This window comes from Anabrus simplex, chromosome 1 (assembly GCF_040414725.1).
Source record: "Anabrus simplex isolate iqAnaSimp1 chromosome 1, ASM4041472v1, whole genome shotgun sequence".
Lineage (NCBI taxonomy): Eukaryota > Metazoa > Arthropoda > Insecta > Orthoptera > Tettigoniidae > Anabrus > Anabrus simplex.
In genome coordinates, this window is record NC_090265.1 from 828,733,610 (window position 1) to 828,758,283 (window position 24,674).

Below are 24,674 nucleotides of genomic sequence, written 5' to 3' on the forward strand. Positions count from 1 at the left end.
CACCTTCTTTCACCTCTGCTGATCCACCAACCACGGTAACAGTAATCATAGTGTAAAGTTTTTAACATTTAACACAATAAAATCATTTTCTCGTAAGAGTCAGTTTTTTAGATTTACAAGTCAGTACGGAAACAATCATGAGGTTTTTATTGTGTGTAATGTATTCAACGTAGTTGAAATGAAATGGTGTATGGCTTTTAGTGCCGGGAGTGTCCGTGGACATGTTCGGCTCGCCAGTTGCAGGTCTTTTTGATTTGACGCCGGTAAGTGACCTGCGCGTCGTGATGAGGATGAAATGATGATGAAGACGACACGTACACCCAGCCCCCGTGCCAGAGAAATTAACCAATTATGGTTAAAATTCCCGACCCTGCCGGGAATCGAACCCGGGACACCTGTGACCAAAGGCCAGCACGCTAACCATTTAGCCATGGAGCCGGACTTCAACGTAGTTAACACTGCCCGGTAGATCGTGACACTGGCAAGAACTGTCGATAAACTACAACCAGGCGAGAAGTTGAGTTTAGTTCACATTTTTAAAAGTTTCAGATTGAATGTTAAAACACTGTCTTCACTATTATCACCTTATTAATTCGTAAAAATTACACAATACAACCAGTATACTAGACTGTGGTTTACTGTAAGAGAGGGCCAAGAGCCATAACTTACGTATGCAAGGGCGTAACAAATAAAAAATAAAGTTTTGTCTGTACATTGCTCAGAATTTAAAAAGAATGGTATTTCTGTATCGGACGTGTCCACAGTAACAAGGGAATGCCCTTTTTAATTTTCCGTCATTTCTGTCTGTCTGTCTGTCTGTCTGTCTGTCTGTCTGTCTGAAACGAGAAAATGGCTGAAGAGGATTTAATGAAAATCGGTATGTAACGTCGGAAAATGGGGCACTGAAATCTAAGCTATAAATAATTTTATTCACGCTGAGTGAAATGGTACCTAGTTTAGGGGAAGGCCTAACATACATTTCTCAAATGTTTATGTTATTAGTGGTCCTGTCGATAAATACTACGTAACTAAAGTTATATAGAATTAAATTTTCGATCATTTATGTCTTATACATTTTTTACAGTACCGGCTATGATAACAGATACAGTATTCATGAATTTCGATTTTTGTTGCTAAATCCATATCAATGTCAAGCCACGAAAAAATGGGAAAACAGAATGTAATGAAAATCGGTATGTAAAGTCGGGGAATAAAGCACTACAATATAGGCTATAAATAACCTTTTCGTGCTGGATGGAATGGTAGTTTAGGGGAAGGGGCCTAAAATGTAATTTTTAAATACCTATGTTATTATGCAATTTAATGAAATCTTATTCACAACGTGTCCACGACTTCATCTAGAACTCTGTATACAATGTAGAATTCGGTAGCGAAGCACGGGTACAACAGCTAATAAATAAATAAATAAATAAATAAATAAAGGGAGTTAATTGGACATACAATCCATAACATTATTACTAGAAACTCAGTGACAGTCTGAATGAAGGAGAGGACAGAAATGTAACGCACCTGCCAACTTTCTCGTTCTTCTTGACGACGAAGCCCAAGCATTCTGCACGGTGCTGCTCCCAGTGTTGTTGCTGATGAGCCCCTGAGCAATAGGCAGTCTTACCGCACGGCGCACAAGTGTGTTTTGGCGCTTGTCCGCACACTGCACATTTGGCATTTCCTGGTGCCCCGTCGGCCTGTAAACAAGTGTAACAACTTCTATCATGAGTGCTTTACACATTTGATTCTATGCGCTCTGGAGTGAATTGATAGATGTTTGTTAATTGGAAGCGACGTGAGTGAAGAAAATGTTTTAAAATGTGTTGTCCCCCATTGTCTGAATTCCGGCTCTATCATATTTCCTGTTCAAACTTTTAGATCAATAATTCCCAATCGGGGTTCTCGAAAACTTCATACCATATTTTTTTAGATCAGTCATTGCTCGATCGTTGTCTTGCTGTTGTGGACGCAGCCAGTGGCGAATTTAGAATATATTTTTTGGGGGGGCCAAGATTGATGTAAGGTTAGATTAAGTAATTTTAAGAGGTCAGACGATTTCAAACACTTTAGAAAGGAAAACGGAAACATTGATTTGGGCTGATACATACATACATACATACATACATACATACATACATACATACATACATACATACATACATACATACATACATACATACATACATACATACATACATACATACATACATACATACATACATACATACATACATACATACATACATACATACATACATACATACATACATACATACATACATACATACATACATACATACATACATACATACATACATACATACATACATACATACATACATACATACATACATACATACATACATACATACATACATACATACATACATACATACATACATACATACATACATACATACATACATACATACATACATACATACATACATACATACATACATACATACATACATACATACATACATACATACATACATACATACATACATACATACATACATACATACATACATACATACATACATACATACATACATACATACATACATACATACATACATACATACATACATACATACATACATACATACATACATACATACATACATACATACATACATACATACATACATACATACATACATACATACATACATACATACATACATACATACATACATACATACATACATACATACATACATACATACATACATACATACATACATACATACATACATACATACATACATACATACATACATACATACATACATACATACATACATACATACATACATACATACATACATACATACATACATACATACATACATACATACATACATACATACATACATACATACATACATACATACATACATACATACATACATACATACATACATACATACATACATACATACATACATACATACATACATACATACATACATACATACATACATACATACATACATACATACATACATACATACATACATACATACATACATACATACATACATACATACATACATACATACATACATACATACATACATACATACATACATACATACATACATACATACATACATACATACATACATACAGTACACTAATGGTTACAAAACGAAGTCCAGGTTTCTTGGTACACTTGCAAACTTATCAAGAACTTCTTCATCACTAAGTATAATGTCTCTGTGGATAGAGAGTAAAGCAAGCCCGTTAAGCCTACTTTCAGATGTGCTGTTCCTTAAGTAAGTCTTCAGTCTCCTTAGGCTAGAGAAAGTTCTTTCTACGGTTGCGATAGAAACAGGAAGAACGGGGAGTAATTTGAGAAGGGTATAAATGTTGGGGAAGAAAGTCTTGTCATATTTTTCTAGAGAACTTACAGCCATTTTCGGAAGATTTGAAGATTTTCCTGACTCCACTTTTCTTTCCACCACATAAACTCACTTTGCACAATCTCTTTATGTGACAGATTTCCTTCGTAGAAACTAAAAGCAGCCTCCAATGAACCGAAATCTGTTACGATACACAATTGTGGAAGGATGTTTTGTAAGGATGAAACTATTTCCTTGTGAGATTCAAAGCATTCTTTTAGTGAGTTACAAAAATCGTCCAGGTATGGCACATAAACTGCTAACTGTTGGCTCGGAATCTCAACAACGATCGAAAATTCCCATAATTTTGGTCCGGTTCTCCAAGGCTTATACATTTTTTCGGGGGGGGGGCCAGGCCCCCTGCCCCCCCCCCCCCCTTATATACGCCCCTGGACGCAGCAGACGATCATTGCTGATTATTTGACATGCAGACTTGCTGACGTCGGTGAAAAATGAGTTCCCTGCGTTCTCATAGAAAGCTTTAGACATATCGCTCAAACTCTCCATAAGCTTTTTATGTGAACAAGCGTGTTAGTGTTCACGAACATCAAAATCCGTACGACGAAATAGGTTTTTGTTCGTCCAAGAAGAATTTCGTGTATCCCAGAGTTGCGGCCAGAAATATGAATTCATTCATTCATTCATTCATTAATAGAATACTCTTGTCACCCATGCATGACCACCAACTGGTGAGAGAGAATTCGTTTACTGTAATCGTTACGTGTTGTTAGTAAACAAAATGAGATGTTCCAATGAAGAGAACGTTACGAGAGGTAATTATAATAAAATTTACTAATACGTATCCCATAAATATTACTAGCACGTATTTTTAAAAGTTAGACAACGTTAGCCCTTTGAGGTATTTCCTGGACTTGAATTAAGTTATGCAGCCAAGCATACCTCCTAAAGCATATCCTTACTACCAACTACAGGTATCTTATCTGTTTTCGCCTTCTTTAGATTTCTTTTCCTCTAATAATATTACATAATTTCCCTGTTCTTCCTGGTTTCTTCCATTCTCTATTTAATAGCTTAACAAGAGTGTAAAGTTTGGGTTCATTTCCATTTTGACCTATATCTTTCCCATCTAATATGTTTATTTTTTTTAATTTTTTTTTTGCTAGGGACTTTACGTCGCACCGACACAGATAGGTCTCATGGCGACGATGGGATAGGAAAGGCCTAGGAGTTGGAAAAAAGCGGCCGTGGCCTTAATTAAGGTACAGCCCCTGCATTTGCCTGGTGTGAAAATGGGAAACGACGGAAAACCATCTTCAGGGCTGCCGATAGTGGGATTCGAACCCCTATCTCCCGGATGCGAGCTCACAGCCGCGCGCCTCTACGCGCACGGCCAACTCGCCCGGTACTATGTTTAATATAGCTCAATGAAACAAAATGATCGTCGCAAAATTGTATAGGCTATCTACAAAATGTTGACAGAAATAACTTTTATTATTGTTTAGTTTTACCTTCCCCCATCAATTCTAATTTAAATGTCGCTAATAAGTTTGGAATAAATGCTGACAGGCGAACGCCTAACGCCACGGACTGCGAGCTGTGGTTCTGCACGAGTGTCTCGATGATCAGGTATTCAGGTTACCTATCGTACCGGTATGCGTATTTACCGAGCTGTAGAGACACTGTTTGGTTATGTTACTGTGCATCTCCTGTAGTTATATTTAATGACTGTTCTGTTGTGTTACATTTTTCAATATGTTTAAGAGCTAAATGGTAAATAAACTGTCTATTGTATTTATTTTCTTAGGTTCAATATATGCCAGTTTAAGTTGATATTTATTACATTTTAAGTCAAAATTTTATCTTTATGTAGGAACATTTTTCAGACGACTAACACTATTAGTTTTACTTGTAAATAAATAGGTATATGATATTTGTTAGATAATTTTGAAGCCACTCTGTTGGCTCTACAAGAAATTTTACAGACCTACTCTGCCAGCGGTAGACAAACCAATGCTCTGTTGAAAAGCATGGGGGATTTGACTTTTTATTTGATTTGGTTTCACTCAGAAGAGTTGTAAAACAGTGCGACTTATTATCAAAAACCCTACAGTCCAGGAGTATGACCTACGAAATTGTAAAATCAGTGAAGAACAGGACACTTGAAGTTTTACGACCTTTTAGACCTGAAGAAATTTTTACTCACTATTGTTCAATCGACGCACGGAGGTATCAGAGAAGCAGAACTGCAAAGAAAAGGCAATAATCCGGTGAAAATTGGCGGTGGGAGTAAAGCTTAATTTGAGTTAGTGCAATAGTACTACAAAGCTGCCGAGCTCGATAGCTGCAGTCGCTTAAGTGCGACCAGTATCCAGTATTCGGGAGATAGTAGGTTCGAACCCCACTGTCGGCAGCCCTGAAAATGGTTTTCCGTGGTTTCCCATTTTCACACCAGACACATGCTAGGGGTGTACTTTAATTAAGGCCACGGCCGCTTCCTTCCCACTCCTAGTCCTTCCCTGTCCCATCGTCGCCATAAGACCTATCTGTGTCGGTGCGACGTAAAGCAAAAAAAACAAAAAGAACTACAAAGCTACAATGCTGCTTCCTGTAATTGATATACTGAAGCAAGAGATAGAGGCCAGGCCTCAAGAAAATAACTTAGATGTTCTCAATCGTTTCAGTCAAGTTCTAAATAAAGTGAAATAATCGTGGCCAATGCAAAATATGCTTGTAAATTTTACACTTTGAATTAAAAACTTCTGTTTGAGATGCAGTGATGTTTTGCAAAATGGAAGAAACAAAAACAAATATATCCAAAAAAGAGCTCTCGTTTTTGTTGGGAAGTATTTGAAAAATGTGAACCTTTCCATTTTTTTACTTTTCCAATGAATACACCAACCCGTGAGAGGTATTTTTCATGCTTACAGCGTTTAAAAACATACTACAGGAACACGATCGCCCAGGAAAAGTTGCCCTCTTTGAACTTTCGATTATCGAAACGAGTAATGACGTTGCTATTTCAAAAGAAATTAATGGCTTTAATTCAAATCGAAAGAGATTTTGTGTAAAATACGGGGTGATTAGATTATGTAAAGTAAAGAAAAGTTTTGTTTCTTGTCCATGTTATCTGCTTGATTTTTACTTTTACGGATACAAACAGGCCATGTAACAAATACATAAAATGGTCTACTGTTTAATTCTAGTCGAATGTTCTTTACTTTACAGAGGTTTGGTTATTAAAGTGATTAATATAGAATATTAGTAATAATTTTGTGGTCGCAGATTGCCTTCAAATAGGGAGGACCGATGGACCTCTCGGCAAACGCCAATCAACATGCTCAAATTGCGCCCATGCGTATACTCATCCCTTCGCACATTATTCTCACTTCACTATTTGCAGCACAGCTTGGCAATCCCATTATAATGTTGGCAGAGAGAGGATATCCAACAGATAGTCCAACGGCATCCTAATCAGTTCACTCAGAAGAACAATATGATAATTACATTTATAGATTTTATGTTTATTGCTATATTTATAGCAAGCAGGTTCATATCTGGTATCGAACATGAGGGTTTTCTGTTGGATATCCTGTCCTCTACTTCATTGAAAATTTGAGCATTTTACACAAACAGCTATGTCGTGGAATACAGGTGATGCCTGATAACTGATAACGAGTGTTTTAGCACCGAGTTTGCATCCAGTACTAAAATTCCATCATCTACTTCCAAAATTTATATTTCATACAATAACTTTGCTCTAACTACTGAATTAAATACGTTTTTCTGAACGTTATATTCGATGTTTGGCATACTTCTTCTATCCGATATTTTTGTACTAGCCAAAGCACTTACTCCCTTCATTTTTACTCTCTTTACCTGTTCTACCCATTTGCCATTGCTGCTTATTACTGTCCCAAGGTTTTTTTTTTAAAGAACAACTTTCATTTTTGTCCAGTCGCATAACGTTTAGGGTCTGCAGGACGTGCAATGCAGGCGGGCCCGCGCCTGCAAGGGACACCGCAGACCCCTTGCAATTAAATAAATAAATAAATAAATAAATAAATAAATAAATAAATAAATAAATAAATAAATAAATGAATAGCCTAATGCCACTCTGCAACAATAATAATAATAATAATAATAATAATAATAATAATAATAATAATAATAATAATAATAATAATAATTCGTGTGGCTATTTCTAGCCGGGTGCAGCCCTTGTAATGGAGATCCTCCAATGAGGGTGGGCGGCATCTGCCATGTGTAGGTAACTGCGTGTTATTGGGGTGGAGGATAGTGGTTTTTGTTAGTTGCTTTACGTCGCACCGAAACAGATAGGTCTTATGGCGACGATGGGATAGGAAAGGCCTAAGAGTTGGAAGGAAGTGGCCGTGGCCTTAATTAAGGTACAGCCCCAGCATTTGCCTGGCGTGAAAATGGGAATCCACGGAAAACCATCTTCAGGGCTGCCGACAGTGGGGCTCGAACCCACGATCTCCCGGGTGCAAGCTCACGGCCGCGCACCTCTACGCGCACGGCCAACTCGCCCGGTGGAGGATAGTGTTATGTGTGGTTTGTGAGTTGCAGGGATGCTGGGGACGGCATAAACACCCAGCCCCCGAGCCATTGGAATTAACCAATGAAGGTTAAAATCCCCGACCCCACCGTGAATCGAACCCGGGACCATTCAGCCAACGAGTCGGATATGTCACTCTGCAAGGAAATGGTCAGAAGATCAGATCACGACGAAATAGCTCGTTTTTACAATTTGTACGTGAGGAATTGTTATTTGATTGCATCTAGTAGTAGTTATCGTCATTGCGTTGAGTGTAGCTATAAACAATGCTCCCCCTTGCCGTCTTTCGCAACACCGGGTCATCCACCTCACAAGAGACCTGCACCAAATTATTAAAAAATAATTACAGCAATGAAAATTGATACCAAAATATCATATTTTAGTTAGTAAATGATACTTTCTTGATGTGCAGTGTACCCGGTGTTCGTACTGTGCACACATTTTCCTTATCATTAAAATTGTTCACACCGGGCGAGTTGGCCGTGCGTGTAGAGGCGCGCGGCTGTGAGCTTGCATCCGGGAGATAGTAGGTTCGAATCCCACTATCGGCAGCCCTGAAGATGGTTTTCCGTGGTTTCCCATTTTCACACCAGGCAAATGCTGGGACTGTACCTTAATTAAGGCCACGGCCGCTTCCTTCCAACTCCTAGGCCTTTCCTATCCCATCGTCGCCATAAGACCTATCTGTGTCGGTGCGACGTAAAGCCCGTAGCAAAAAAAAAAAAAAAAAAAAAAATTGTTCACATCATTATTCGACAGCAATGTATAATTCCAACAATAACTTGGTGTAGTAAAAATCAGTCAACTCAGTTTCGAACGAGCTCTCTTTGCGCGAAGGTAAGAGCAGCTTGTCAGTTGTGCAGTTAGATATTTTTCAAAATTTATTTGAACAGTTTTTGATTTAATTTTGCTCGTATATTTTTCTGGGTTGTAATCGAATAAATGACTATAACTATGACTTTAGTACCGGTTACATAGTATAGTTCTGTAGTTACTGAAAAATGAATCAATTTTTAGTACGAATGTCTAAGTGGTGTACGGTTGCATTGGGAGTTCAGCTACTTAGCCGTTAAACCACGAGGACAGTCAAATAAAACACTATATTTATTAATTTTACAATAATGAATAAACCCTTTCCATTAGTTCTGTTTGTTGTAAACATTTATATTAGTTATTCGTAAGTTTTATATTTTATATGAGTGGGCCTGAATCTTTATTTTGGCAGGCGGAACCGTATCATACGGTAATCGTTACCCCCCTGGCTTTGTCTTACCCATCAGCACTGTCCATTCTTTGAAAACTTGCCACCCCTTTTAATAACCATAGCTCTCGCTTTCTGTAGATTAGCTGTTATATTATAATCTTTACAATAATTTTCTGTCTCATTAATTCTATTTTGCACCTTTACGGCGTTAATGCGAGCAGAAGGTTGTCGTCAGCGAAGATCAGGACTCGAGACATGGAGAAGCTCCATTCTCAAAGCGGCCAGGAATAAAACTACTGTGCTCCAAGCAGTAAGCCCAAAATAATTTCGCATTGAACTTTCAGTGTCAACAGAATTATGCATTTAAAGAGCTGTTTACCTTCTTCAATACATCGTTGATGGAAAGACTGAAAGCAACCGGTAGAAGAAGAACTTCACGACTTAAAAATTTAGGGAAAAACTTGGAAAATTCACCGTAGAACGTTTTAGTTATGCAATCAAATTGAAATTGTAGGCAATGTTAACAAACGGGTGCGCAATGGGGAGGCGAGGAAGAAGGATAAAGAGAAAGTTGTGAAATATGTGAATAATGGTAACTCTTACTCCGATCATCAATCCTAATAGCAGAAGGTTGTCGTCAGCGAAGATCAGGACTCGAGACATGGAGAAGCTCCTTTCTCAAAGCGGCCAGGAATAAAACTAAATGGAGTCCAGATGGTATTTCTCAGCGTAATATGGTATTGTCAAACTTATTCGACAGCTAAGGGAAGCAGTGGCAGGCTCAGCTAGCAGCCTTATACCCGCCATCTCGCACTTCTAAGAGGAGAACTCGAATGGGGTGAGGAAGATGATGATAATAAGAAGAAGAAGAAGATGCTATACAGACAACGTGGATTTGAACACATTCAGTAGGCTATATTTCTATAAGCCGCCAGAAGTGTACAACAGTCATATGTCTCCTGTTCTGAGATCTTCAGCCAGACTGTTAAATTAGCTTGGAGTTCGCTTGTCTACCTCCAGGATGAACCCAGGAATAACAACACACTCGACAGCGAGAGTGTCGGGCTCTCAAAGGTGAGGCGACAAAGTTATTTTCAAACTGGAGAGTGATGTTCTTGGTGGCAGGAATCTAATTTACAGTGACAATACGAAAAGGTCTAGCTGAGTTGTTCATCTGTTTGTGATATCTTTACAAGCAACATTACGATCACATCAAACGGTATCTTCTCATTCTCTATGAATGAGAGATACTATATTTTAGGATCAAAAGCAGCGGCCCTCACCGCGATTTTAATCATACCCGCAACTCCAATCCTGAGTGGTGTAATCACACGTTCTGCTTCCAGTGTAAATATATGAGTATATTCTGTTACACCAGACTCAACCAAGTTAAAACCTATTAGCGACTCGCCTTGCTAAGGACGTATTATTATAGGACCACTGTAATCAGCATAAAAGCCAGATGAATGCCTTTGTATAAGAGTCTGGCGTCTTTCCGTGTAAGGGGAGTGTTATTACCAACCCCTACAATAAGTAGTATTACGTTACTATCTCGAATATACTGAGCTAAGCATTATTTGATCCATTTTAAATTTAAATGTATGTATTTACACTGACTGACAGAGCAAATGCAACACCAAGAAGGAGTGGTCAGAACTTTATGCCAATTGCAGGGTAGACTGACGTCACTGAGGTATGCTCATGATGTGAAATGTGCCGCTGTGCTGCGCACGTAGCGAACGATAAATGGGACACGGCGTTGGCGAATGGCCCACTTCGTACCGTGATTTCTCAGCCGACAGTCATTGTAGAACGTGTTGTCGTGTGCCACAGGACACGTGTATAGCTAAGAATGCCAGGCCGCCGTCAACGGAGGCATTTCCAGCAGACAGACGACTTGACGAGGGGTATGGTGATCGGGCTGAGAAGGGCAGGTTGGTCGCTTCGTCAAATCGCAGCCGATACCCATAGGGATGTGTCCACGGTGCAGCGCCTGTGGCGAAGATGGTTGGCGCAGGGACATGTGGCACGTGCGAGGGGTCCAGGCGCAGCCCGAGTGACGTCAGCACGCGAGGATCGGCGCATCCGCCGCCAAGCGGTGGCAGCCCCGCACGCCACGTCAACCGCCATTCTTCAGCATGTGCAAGACACCCTGGCTGTTCCAATATCGACCAGAACAATTTCCCGTCGATTGGTTGAAGGAGGCCTGCACTTCCGGCGTCCGCTCAGAAGACTACCATTGACTCCACAGCATAGACGTGCACGCCTGGCATGGTGCCGGGCTAGAGCGACTTGGATGAGGGAATGGCGGAACGTCGTGTTCTCCGATGAGTCACGCTTCTGTTCTGTCAGTGATAGTCACCGCAGACGAGTGTGGCGTCGGCGTGGAGAAAGGTCAAATCCGGCAGTAACTGTGGAGCGCCCTACCGCTAGACAACGCGGCATCATGGTTTGGGGCGCTATTGCGTATGATTCCACGTCACCTCTAGTGCGTATTCAAGGCACGTTAAATGCCCACCGCTACGTGCAGCATGTGCTGCGGCCGGTGGCACTCCCGTACCTTCAGGGGCTGCCCAATGCTCTGTTTCAGCAGGATAATGCCCGCCCACACACTGCTCGCATCTCCCAACAGGCTCTACGAGGTGTACAGATGCTTCCGTGGCCAGCGTACTCTCCAGATCTCTCACCAATCGAACACGTGTGGGATCTCATTGGACGCCGTTTGCAAACTCTGCCCCAGCCCCGTACGGACGACCAACTGTGGCAAATGGTTGACAGAGAATGGAGAACCATCCCTCAGGACACCATCCGCACTCTTATTGACTCTGTACCTCGACGTGTTTCTGCGTGCATCGCCGCTCGCGGTGGTCCTACATCCTACTGAGTCGATGCCGTGCGCATTGTGTAACCTGCATATCGGTTTGAAATAAACATCAATTATTCGTCCGTGCCGTCTCTATTTTTTCCCCAACTTTCATCCCTTTCGAACCACTCCTTCTTGGTGTTGCATTTGCTCTGTCAGTCAGTGTATTTTCCACTTGGATAAATTTTCGAAGTCTTGTGAGTGCCGTATGATGTTAAAAAAAAAGTTAGTAAATAGGGTTTCGAAGTGATATCACGTCCAATGTAGATCGTCATTTCCGTGTGTTTATTGCCTATATTTTGTGATGTCAAATTAAGATGTTCATTCGACGTAAAAATTTTCTGTCTTGGAAGCGCGCTGTCGGGTGAGAGTATAGAGTGATGAAGTTGGTCACGGAGTGAAACGTTTTTCTAGGCCCATTTAAACTGTGTCTGACTACAATAAAGAAAAAATATTTAGTAGAATTTTACAGTCATTTTCGTGAAAATCCAGTTATTAAAATACGATATCATTTTATGCGAAGTGATTCATTATTAAAGCACTGTGCGTTATTAGACGTCGTGGATTCTAGTAAGGATTTTATTCCAGTTCTTTTGTCAGTGATAGTGATAGTGATAGTTTGGAAAACAGGTTAGTTTTGTCGTGTGAGTCGAGATGAGATTTGTGAATCAGGTGTTGGAGACCTGTCAATGAAGCCGGGACTTGTGGAAGCCGAGGAAGATTTTATAATGTTGGGAATGGAAAGCAGTATACAAGAATCCGTGCCGGTATTAATTTGCGATGTGTACAATTATTGTCGGACTTTTGAAGTACACTGACTGACAGTGACAATCCAACACCAAGGAGGAGTGGTTCGAAAGGGATGAAAGTTGGGAAAAAAACAGAGACGGCACGGATGAATAATTGATGTTTATTTCACACCGATATGCAGGTTACACAATGCGCACGGCATCGACTCAGTAGGATGTAGGACCACCGCGAGCGGCGATGCACGCAGAAACACGTCGAGGTACAGAGTCAATAAGAGTGCGGATGGTGTCCTGAGGGATGGTTCTCCATTCTCTGTCAACCATTTGCCACAGTTGGTCGTCCGTACGAGGCTGGGGCAGAGTTTGCAAACGGCGTCCAATGAGATCCCACACGTGTTCGATTGGTGAGAGATCCGGAGAGTACGCTGGCCACGGAAGCATCTGTACACCTCGTAGAGCCTGTTGGGAGATGCGAGCAGTGTGTGGGCGGGCATTATCCTGCTGAAACAGAGCATTGGGCAGCCCCTGAAGGTACGGGAGTGCCACCGGCCGCAGCACATGCTGCACGTAGCGGTGGGCATTTAACGTGCCTTGAATACGCACTAGAGGTGACGTGGAATCATACGCAATAGCGCCCCAAACCATGATGCCGCGTTGTCTAGCGGTAGGGCGCTCCACAGTTACTGCCGGATTTGACCTTTCTCCACGCCGACGCCACACTCGTCTGCGGTGACTATCACTGACAGAACAGAAGCGTGACTCGTCGGAGAACACGACGTTCCGCCATTCCCTCATCCAAGTCGCTCTAGCCCGGCACCATGCCAGGGGTGCACGTCTATGCTGTGGAGTCAATGGTAGTCTTCTGAGCGGACGCCGGGAGTGCAGGCCTCCTTCAACCAATCGACGGGAAATTGTTCTGGTCGATATTGGAACAGCCAGGGTGTCTTGCACATGCTGAAGAATGGCGGTTGACGTGGCGTGCGGGGCTGCCACCGCTTGGCGGCGGATGCGCCGATCCTCGCGTGCTGACGTCACTCGGGCTGCGCCTGGACCCCTCGCACGTGCCACATGTCCCTGCGCCAACCATCTTCGCCACAGGCGCTGCACCGTGGACACATCCCTATGGGTATCGGCTGCGATTTGACGAAGCGACCAACCTGCCCTTCTCAGCCCGATCACCATACCCCTCGTCAAGTCGTCTGTCTGCTGGAAATGCCTCCGTTGACGGCGGCCTGGCATTCTTAGCTATACACGTGTCCTGTGGCACACGACAACACGTTCTACAATGACTGTCGGCTGAGAAATCACGGTACGAAGTAGGCCATTCGCCAATGCCGTGTCCCATTTATCGTTCGCTACGTGCGCAGCACAGCGGCGCATTTCACATCATGAGCATACCTCAGTGACGTCAGTCTACCCTGCAATTGGCATAAAGTTCTGACCACTCCTTCTTGGTGTTGCATTTGCTCTGTCAGTCAGTGTATAATCTATGTGCATTTTGTTGGTTAGAAATATCGTATTTGATTACTTATGTCGGCATAGTTTAAAGGTTGCATTCTGAGAGGCCAGTCAGGTAGAACGAACAGATGTCTCATATCACTGCCAAGCGAGGGTTGGGGCGAAAAGCCGTCAGCTGATAGGGTTTCGCCGCTCGGATAACGGAACATGCAGAGTGTGTTACGCATTGAATTGAGATTGCATTTCTCGGCAGGGGATAACGTTAAATGTTGGATTTAGTTGAAATTTTCATCCGGGAATAACGTGTGTGTTATTAGATACTGTGAATTTGTTTAATTGAGAACGTAATGTGCATTTGAGACCACGAACTTAGAGTATAATGAGCAAGGTTAGCCAAATTCAGGGTTGTCCAAAATATAGAGCGGTGATAGTGATGATTGTTTGTCTGTGAGGGGTGCGCAAACTTTATGAAATGTTATGACGAGATATGACATCGTAATTATACGGGGAGTTGCTTTTGGTTTGTACGTAATTATTAGAGTTATCCAAGTGTTAATAATGGCTAGGCTTAGATTAGATTTAAAGTGTGAGGTCATGAAACAAGATATAAAACTGGACATGAATGATGTAATAGTTCTTTTCCAGCTACTGGAATCAACGATAGACATCCGACATGATTATATTAAATTATGTCAAGACTTGTGTAGGGACATGTGAAAGAAACCATTAGTCCGCGGAGACAGAATTTGTTGTTCATTAAGATTTCATTAAATCATTTAATTCTATTTAATTATTAAATTCAGTGAAAACCGTATTTGAAATAACTTTACAATCAAGCGAATAACTTAAAATGCATTCTGGAAATCGTAGTTTATGTTCAGGGGTATATGTAAATGTTAACGTAACGATTAAGGGGTCATATCCGAAGGTAATGGATTTTACTGCCACGAAGTATTGTGGGCATTGTTGTTGTTGCATGATTTGACTTTGTTTGATTGAGCAGTGAATGTGCTGGGGTTAGTAAAGTGGAAACTTTGGTCATCAACCGATGTAACTTAATTGTGTTTAGCTTTCAGCTTAGAAACTTGGATGGTCGTGGGGTCATCAACCTCAGTGACTTAGAGTGGCGCCATATGCCACTGTAGAATCATTTTCCTTGCGGTCATCATCCACAATGACTTTAAAGTAACTTAGAAGTTTAGATGTCGGTCCATGACATAGTCGCAGGTCACATCGATTCAATTAAGGATCCATGCCGTATAACCACTGTGTGGCACACGCCGATTGGACTGCCTTAATTATACCCAGAGTCCAGAGTTTGTGTTACGAGAGCTGGACCATAAATAATCACTATGATGGTACATGTAGTCTCACATGGAAGCCGAATTTAAGGATTTCCAGACTTTCCTTTCTTAAATTAATAATTGAGACAATGGTTTATAGTAAGAATGCCCATCAGGCAGTTACGTCAAAGGCTCACACCAGTGTTCTGACCTTCTATGTAAAAATGATTGTCCAGTGGACACGATTGAGTTAAATGATGCCGTTGATAAATCAGGAATGCTTCAGGAATCACTTGAATAAATAGGAACATTTTTAAACAAACCTTTCATTTGAGTAGATAGATTAGAATTACTGAACCCTACCTTTACCTCAGCAAGTGACGAAGAACCCATTACGACCCAAGAGACAGATCTCATGAACTTTTTCTGATAGGTAAGAAAGGTAGGTATCCTTTAGTATGGACTAAAGGGTTCAATATGGAAACTAATAGGAATGGGAAGAGTAGTCTGGACTTCTGCGCTAGTATGGGTTTAACAGTTACGAATACGTTCTTCCAGCATAAAGCAATTCACCGCTACACAAGAGGGAGTAGGGACACCAGATCCATAATTGACTATATCTTAACCGACTTTGAATTCAGAAAATCTGTTAGGAATGTGTGGGCTTTCCTGGGATATTTCGATTATACAGACCACTGTCTGATCTGTAGTGAAGTAAGCCTCTCTAGGCCTAGGACAGAGAACGTGAATTCTGTCTACAGACGAATAAGGGTAGAAAATCTCCAGGACGAGGAAATTAGGCAGAAGTACATGGATATGATTTGTGAAAAGTTCCAAGTAGTGGACAGCAAAAAGGTTCAGAATATCGAAAGAGAATGGGTGGCATACAGGGATGCTGTAGTAGAAACAGCAAGGGAATTCCTAGGAACATCTGTGTGTAAGGATGGGAAAAAGCGAACATCTTAGTGGAGAGATGAAGTGAGAGCAGCTTGTAAACGTAAAAAGAAGGCGTATCAGAAATGGCTCCAAACAAGGGTTGATGCTGACAGGGAAATGTAGCCTACGTAGATGAAAGAAATAGAGCGAAAAAATAGTTGTTGAATCCAAAAAGAAGTCGGGGGAAGATTTTGAAATAACCTGGAATGGCTAGGTCAAGCAGCAGGGAAACCTTTCTGGACTGTAATAAAGAAAGGAAGGGGGGGAAAGGAAATGAATAGTGTTTTGGGTAATTCAGATGAACTCAAAATAGATCGCAGGTAATCATTGGACAGGTGGAAGGAATATTTTGAATATCTTCTCAACGTAAAGGGAAATCTTTCTGGTGACGTCACGAACAACCGAGCTCATGGGGAGGAACTTAATGATGTTGGTGAAATTACGCTTGATGAAGTGGAAAATATGATATATAAACTCCATTGTCATAAAGCAGTAAGAATAGATGAAATTCGACCTGAAACGGGGAAATATAGTGGGAAGGCAGGGGAGAAATGGCTTCATCGAGTGATAAAGTTAGCATGGAATGTTAGTAAGATACCATCTGATTGGACAATGTCAGTAATTGCACCTATCTATAAGTAAGGGAACAGAAAGGATTGCAACAACTATCGAGGTATCTCATTGATCAGTATACCAGGCAAAGTATTCACTGGCATCTTGGAAGGGAGGGCGTGATAATTGGTTGAGCGGAAGTTGGATGAAAACCAGTGTGGTTTCAGACCACAGAGGGGCTGTCAGAATCAGATTTTTAGAATGCGCCAGATAACTGAAAAATGCTACGAGAGGAATAGACAGTTATATTTACGTTTCGTAGATCTAGAGAAAGGATATGACGAGTACGGAGGGAAAAGGTATTCGCAGTACTGGGGGACGGTGGGATTAAGGGTAGATTGTTAAAATCAATCAAAGGCATTTATGTTCAAAATTTGGCTGCATTGAGAATTGATGGTAGAATGAGTTCTTGGTTCAGGTACTTACAAGGGTTAGACAAATCTGTAATCTTTACCCCTTGTTGTTCATAGTTTACATGGATCATCTGCTGAAAAATATAAAGTGGCATGAGGGGATTCAGTTAAGTGGGAATGTAGTAAGCAGTTTGTCCTATGCTGACGACTTGATCTTAATGGCAAATTGTGCCGAAAAAAAGGTGCACTGAGTATGGTATGAAAATTAGCCTTTAAAAGACGAAATTAATGTCAGTAGGTAAGAAATCCAAGAGAATTGAATGTCGGATTGGTGATACAAAGCTGGAACAGGTAGATATTTTAAGCATTTAAAATACGTGTTCTCTCGGGATGGCAGTATTCCTAGGTAGTAAGCGAGATTGAATCAAACTGCAGTAAAGCTAACCCAGTGAGGTCGCAGTTGTTGTATTCAACAGTATTCGTATTCTGTAAGAAGGAAGTCAGCTCCCGGACGAAACTATCTCCACATAGGTCTGTTTTCAGACCAGCTTTGGTTTATGGGAGTGAAAGATGGGTGGACTCAGGAGATCTTATTCATAAGTTAGAAGGAGCCGACATGAAAGTAGCGAGAATGATTGCTGGTACAAACAGGTGGGAACAATGGCAGGAGGGCACTCGGAATGAGGCGATAAAGGCTAAGTTAGGAATGAACGCGATGGATAAAGCTGCACGATAAACCGGCTTCGCTGGTGGGGTCGTGTGCGGCGAATGGAGGAGTATAAATTACCTAGGAGAATAATGGACTCTGGTATGGAGGGTAAGAGAAGTAGAGGGAAACCAAGGCGACGATGGTTAGACTAAGTTTCTAACGATTCAAAGATAATAGGTATAGAACTAAACTTGGCCACATATCTAGTTACAAATAGAGGATTGTGGCGGCGTTTAGTTAATTTACAGAGCCTTGCAAACGGAACGCTGAAAGGCATAGCGGTCTACAGTATAGTGAAGATGTATGTATGTATGTATGTATGTATGTATGTATGTATGTATGTATGTATGTATGTATGTATGTATGTATGTATGTATGTATGTATGTATGTATGTATGTATGTATGTATGTATGTATGTATGTATGTATGTATGTATGTATGTATGTATGTATGTATGTATTTATTTATTTATTTATTTTTATGCTCATAAAAGAGCACGGTTAAATATTAATTGGTTAAACATTAAAGCCACAAAAATTAATATTAAAATCACAGAACAAGAATTCAACCTTTCCGATATGGGTCACAATGGGATACTCATGGGTTGGTTGTAAGTGATATTTCGCACATAAAGTATTATCATTTTCAAATTATAGATTTTGTATTTAGTGAAATTTTATTGGTCAGAGTGGGAATATTAAATTAAAAATATAATAGAGAGAAATACGACCCTTAACGAAGTCATTTCCAGCGGAAACAAAGGCCAATTATCGCAGTCACACAAGGAGAGTTTTAGTCCTCCACAATATTTCAGTCAGTATAATGTCTTCAGAAATTAATTTGTGTAATATATTCATTGAATAAATTTACAGCTGTCTGTGTGGACATTCAAGAAGTCAGGCGGAGTGTCTATATACATCCTGCTAACGATCCACTCATTATTTCAGTGTTAATTGGCTACGATCCAGATTTCCTTGAGTCTTCATGCGGCAGCGACTGTGCATATAGTAAACAGAACATATCCCGCTGCTCTTCAAAAAGAGTAAGCAACACTATCGCAGTTTAGAGATTAGGAACGCCATGATAAGCATTCTCACGAATTTATGAGTAGACTACATGTTAAAATCGTTGCTTGTGGAAGCCCATCATTCCGAGATGGTGATATTTGAAAAGAGGACTTTAAGAAGAAAAAGACTTTAGAACGAGCACTTGACATGTTTAGCAATATGTAGAGGCATGATTTTTCCGCATTAACGATAAACGCGTCTTTAAAAAAAAAAAAGTAATTTAAAGCGATTCTGATATATCTTAACGAATTGTATGATTCTGATTAAGAAAATAGTGATTTTATTTTTGCGATATACGGCGAATTAAGCAATAAGGCCATTTTAAAGCAAAATTTCCTTAATTTGCGATAAGTGCGAAACTGTTGCGGAATTCATGGAAAGTAAAGACCTTGAAATTATATTCCAATATTACCTGTGTGAAGAGAAATGGAAGACAGAATAAGGATTTATCAATTCGACAGATATACCTGTAAGTTTTCAAATTTTAGGAAATCCCTTAATGAAAAGAAATGGCGTATGGCTTTTAGTGCCGGGAGTGTCGGAGGACATGTTCGGCTTGGCAGGTGCAGGTCTTTCGATTTGACTCCCGTAGGCGACCTGCGTATCGTGATGAGCATGAAATGATGATGAAGACGACACATACACCCAGCCCCCATGCCAGAGAAATTAACCAATGATGATTAACATTCACGACCCTGCCGGGAATCGAGCCCGGGGCCCCTGTGACTAAAGGCCAGCACGCTAACCATTTAGTCATGGAGCCGGATATCCCTTAATGAAATGGCCTTACAGGATGGAAAGGTAATTTATTATATAATGTTGATTAGGACTGTAATAAACGATTATCAATATTACGTCTAATAACGAACTGAAGAAATTGACACTTAGCTACACACATATAGAAAGCAGGAGTGAACAATGTTGTTTTATAACCTATTTTAATTAATAACACTACCCACATGGCTTCTCGTGCAAAGAACATCACCTCAAAAGATAGTCATCGCACATCACTTTCATCATGTCCAAATAAACGTTACAATCAACATTGATTGCATTTACATATTTATCTTTTACATAATTAGTTCACAAATCACACGAATGAAACTTATGAATATTTTTTAAAAAAATATTAAAACAAAATTGAAGTTGTGGGGAAGGCCGATTTCGCGAAATACCCGAAAAATTGTTTTATTTCCCCTAAATCGTAGCTAAATTAATGCGAAAACATGCCTCTAGCATTACGAGATTCTCTAAATAACACCCTCTGCAATTTCCCTGTACAGTCCAGTGATTTATAACTGTGATTATATTTGTCTGTGTGAAAGGACAAGGCGCCTTCAGCTGCATGGACCATATCATTAAGTTTTGAATTTTATTTTTTCGCAAAAAAGAAGTCATCTTTAGAAGAGAACTTCGTAGTTCGAACACCGGTTTTGTGTTTTGATAAACCTGCAAATTACTTCTGATGTGTCGTACCCCTAACGTTTGTACAAAGCTCGTAGCGTAACCACTGTTCAGTCTAGAGCAGTGGTATTCAAACTTTTTGGTTGGCGTACCCACAAAATCCATTTGTTTTACCTTCGTGCCCCCAAAGTACGATTATATTGCGATAATACCAGGAATAACAGTTGATTGTTGTTGGATGCCAAATAATATTAACTATCATCATCATCATCATCATCATCATCATCATCATCATCATCTTCCGCAGCTTATCCCCCTTGCTCAGTGTCCCTGCACGCAATGAGGCATGAAAGAGTTATGGCCGGGGATTTAAAGCCGTATGCCTTTCCAGAAACCACGGGACTCCAGCAACACCAGGAATCAAAGCACGGTCGCCGGGAAGACAGGCAATCAGCTAAGCCGCTACGTCACCTTGTTCTCTAATAATAGCAATGATGTATACCGTGGCTCGGCAAAGGAAACCCCGTAACTCCTTCGGAGTAAACTTTACAGAAGAAGTCCAAAACTGAGCTGGCAGCAATGGCCGGAGAACTGTTCCTCGCATTTTCATTGCTTAACGATAGCCCAATTATTCGGCCATTGAAGTCTTCTGTTCCCTTCTCAGGCAACGCGACAAACATTCACAAGGCAGATGGAGAAACGTAGTTTTCTCGTGAGTGGAATTACGAGGTTTTCATTGCCTAGTAACGACATATATACACGAGTATAATTATTAAAATACAACGTCGACTCGTTGGCTGAACGGTCAGCCTACTGGCCTTCGGTTCAGAGGGTCCCGGGTTTGATTCCCGGCCGGGTCGGGGATTTTAACCTTAATTGGTTAATTCCAATGGAACGGGGACTGGGTGTATGTGTTGTCTTCATCATCATTTCATCCTCAGCATCACGACGCGCAGGTCGCCTACGGGTGTCAAATAGAAAGCCCTGCACCTGGCGAGCCGAACCCATCCCGGGATATCCCGGCACTAAAAGCCATACATTTCATTTCATTAAAATACAACAATTACTATTGTCCTATATAAACGAAACAAAAAACATTTAAAACGAGCAATGCCGCATGAGTAAGCGTTTTTGCGTACCTAGTCTACGAGAGGTACAAACTGACGCATTTAGAATGAATAGTTCGGAAAGGGAATAGAAAACACTAAATCAATAAAAGATTTTATTGAAAGTGACCAGGTTCAACTCTTTTCTGAACTGGTCATTGAGAGGTCTCTAGGTTTAGTTTTTTTTTTTTTTTTTTTTGCTAGGGGCTTTACGTCGCACCGACACAGATAGGTCTTATGACGACGATGGGATAGGAAAGGCCTAGGAGTTGGAAGGAAGCGGCCGTGGCCTTAATTAAGGTACAGCCCCAGCATTTGCCTGGTGTGAAAATGGGAAACCACGGAAAACCATCTTCAGGGCTGCCGATAGTGGGATTCGAACCTACTATCTCCCGGATGCAAGCTCACAGCCGCGCGCCTCTACGCGCACGGCCAACTCGCCCGGTCTAGGTTTAGTTTTAACTTGGTTATTATTTTAGGTAATTAGTGTTATTTATTTAAGGTGTATTTGTTGTATATTATGTTTTATTGAATCATCTGTAATTTGGCAAATAACCTGTTGATAATAAATCTATCCATCTATCTAAAACAGAATCTACGATAAATATGCGTACCCCTAATGGTACGCGCACCATACGTGGAATCCCACTGGTCTAGAGCATACTTGTTACTGGCTTCAGTAAGTTTGCAATCTAACCTATTATTGCTTAAAAATTCGTAATCTAAAGGCTATACCACCCTCTCTACAACAGAAATAATGGCCTATTTGTCCTCTTATCGCCTGTAAATGTGTCCATAGGTCTGTATGGGTAGAATAAGAAAAGAATGTCCCCGTCTTATCAACTAACATCAGATCGAGTCTTTAAAATAAATCTGTTCAATTCTGCCTGTTGACTGGTGCGGAACGGAAAATACTCAAGAGGATACTTGGAGCATTGCTTGAGTAATGACTGTTAATGTCAAGGGTAATTAAGTTTTAAATAGCTCACTCACAGATGTTTAATTAAGAGGAGGAAAGAGTGGGGAATATAGTGTACGACGGAACGCCAGGAAAAGCATTTCAAGTTGTTATAGGCAGTGGAGGGAGGTTAAAGGGACAGAAGTATTGTTCAGAAAGGCAAATACTAAAGTTCTGTAGGTAATATTCAGCCTAAAGGCTGGTTGAATCCTCAACAGTTCCACTATCACTTGCCATAGATAAGCTAGGCGTAACTGAAAAGGCGCACTAGGAAAAGGAGTGATGTAGTTTGCCGTTGCTTTCCTCATTGAACCAGAAGTTGCTATTACGTATCAGGCTGCCAAGTCCTCTGAAATGCACGCATCAACCGACCACATTACGGGCATTGCTCATACCTCAGTCACTTTCATATTGTTGAAGTCAAGGTTGACACTGTGACAGGTCAATGAAACTAAAGACGAGAAATATTAGAAATATAAATCATTATGGTAGATCAAAGAATATGAAAAGGAAAGGCTGTAGCTAGATAGACCTATCGCTTGTATAAATGGGGTGGGTTGGCAGGAAGAGTACTTTCTTCTTCTTCTTATTCTTATTCTTCTTCTTATTCTTAACTTGACCAATCGTGGACCGCATAGAATTTAAGGCTTCTTGACCTTTCTTCTCTTCTCTTCCCAGAACCTCTTCATTCTTTCGTTTCTCATCTTTGGCTCCTCTTCGGAAATGACCCGTTTGGGTTTCCTTTTTAGTGGTTTCTCTGCAAATGATTTTAGACTGCCGAATTCTCTTCTGTATTCTCTTCTATAGTACATCAGCCCTAGTGTAATTCCGACTTCTTCCGCAGCCCTCTTGACCTCTTCTACCCACTTGGAGGTTAATCCCGTGATGCCGGGCTGAGTGGCTCAGACGGTTGAGGCGCTGGCCTTCTGGCCCCAACTTGGCAGGTTCGATCCTTGCTCAGTCCGGTGGTATTTGAAGGTGCTCAAATTCGTCAGCCTCGTGTCGGTAGATTTACTGGCACGTAAAAGAGCTTCTGCGGGACAAAATTCCGGCACTTCGGCTTCTCCGTAAACCGTAAAAGTGGGACGTAAATCAAATATTATTGTTATTATTATTATTATTATTATTATTATTATTATTATTATTATTATTATTATTATTATTATTATTAATCCCATGATGTATGTGAAGATCTTTTTGGTCAGTCGTTTGCCATCCATTCTTACTAGGTGACCGTCGAATTTCAGCCTTCGTTTCCGCGTTGTGTATATGATTACTTGACTTCGTAATGGCAATTACCAATTGCCATATACAGTCCATACAAACGGCTACGGAATATGTTATAACAATAATGGCCGACTCCGCGGTCCTAGAGGTAGCTTGCCTACCTCTTACCCCGAGGTTCCAGCCAGGCCAGGGATTTTTCCCTGTATGTCAGGGTTGGTTCGAAGTCCACTCAGCTTACGTCATTGCAATATTGAGGAGCTATCTGACGGTGAGAAAGAGGAATCAATCAATCAATCAATCAATCAATCAATCAATCAATCAATCAATCAATCAATCAATCAATTAATCACCATCCATCTGTACTTAGGGCAGTCGCCCAGGTGGCAGGTTTCCTATCACTTGTTTATCTATGAAAAAAAAAATGAAAACCTACAACCTGTTTTCCAGTCATTGACGGGTCAGGGATGTTACGGATGAAGTAGATATAGGCTGTTAATACGATGGGGTCGCCACTCCCAAAGTGATTTATTAATGAATGATAGATGCTATGGAATGAGAATGGAGAGTGTTGCTGGAATGAAAGATGACAGGGAAAACCGGAGTACCCGGAGAAAAACCTGTCCCGCCTCCGCTTTGTACAGCACAAATCTCACATGGAGTGACCGGGATTTGAACCACGGTATCCAGCGGTGAGAGGCCGACGCGCTGCCGTCTGAGCCACGGAGGCTCCTCACTTGTTTATCTAATCTTTTTAAAAATAATTTCAGAGAATATGTACATTTATCGAA

The 24,674-nt window shown here is 40.8% G+C and overlaps 1 protein-coding gene across 1 annotated transcript in view; it reads right to left on the reverse strand.

Annotated features, from left to right (window-relative positions):
- The window catches only part of LOC136857590 (uncharacterized), a 251,892-nt gene that overhangs the window by 215,670 nt on the left and 11,548 nt on the right, over positions 1 to 24,674 (reverse strand). Inside the window, exon 2 of the mRNA XM_067136372.2 lies at positions 1,531 to 1,706. Coding sequence (XP_066992473.2) covers positions 1,531 to 1,706 — 176 coding nt within the window. The remainder of the gene's footprint in view (positions 1 to 1,530; positions 1,707 to 24,674) is intronic.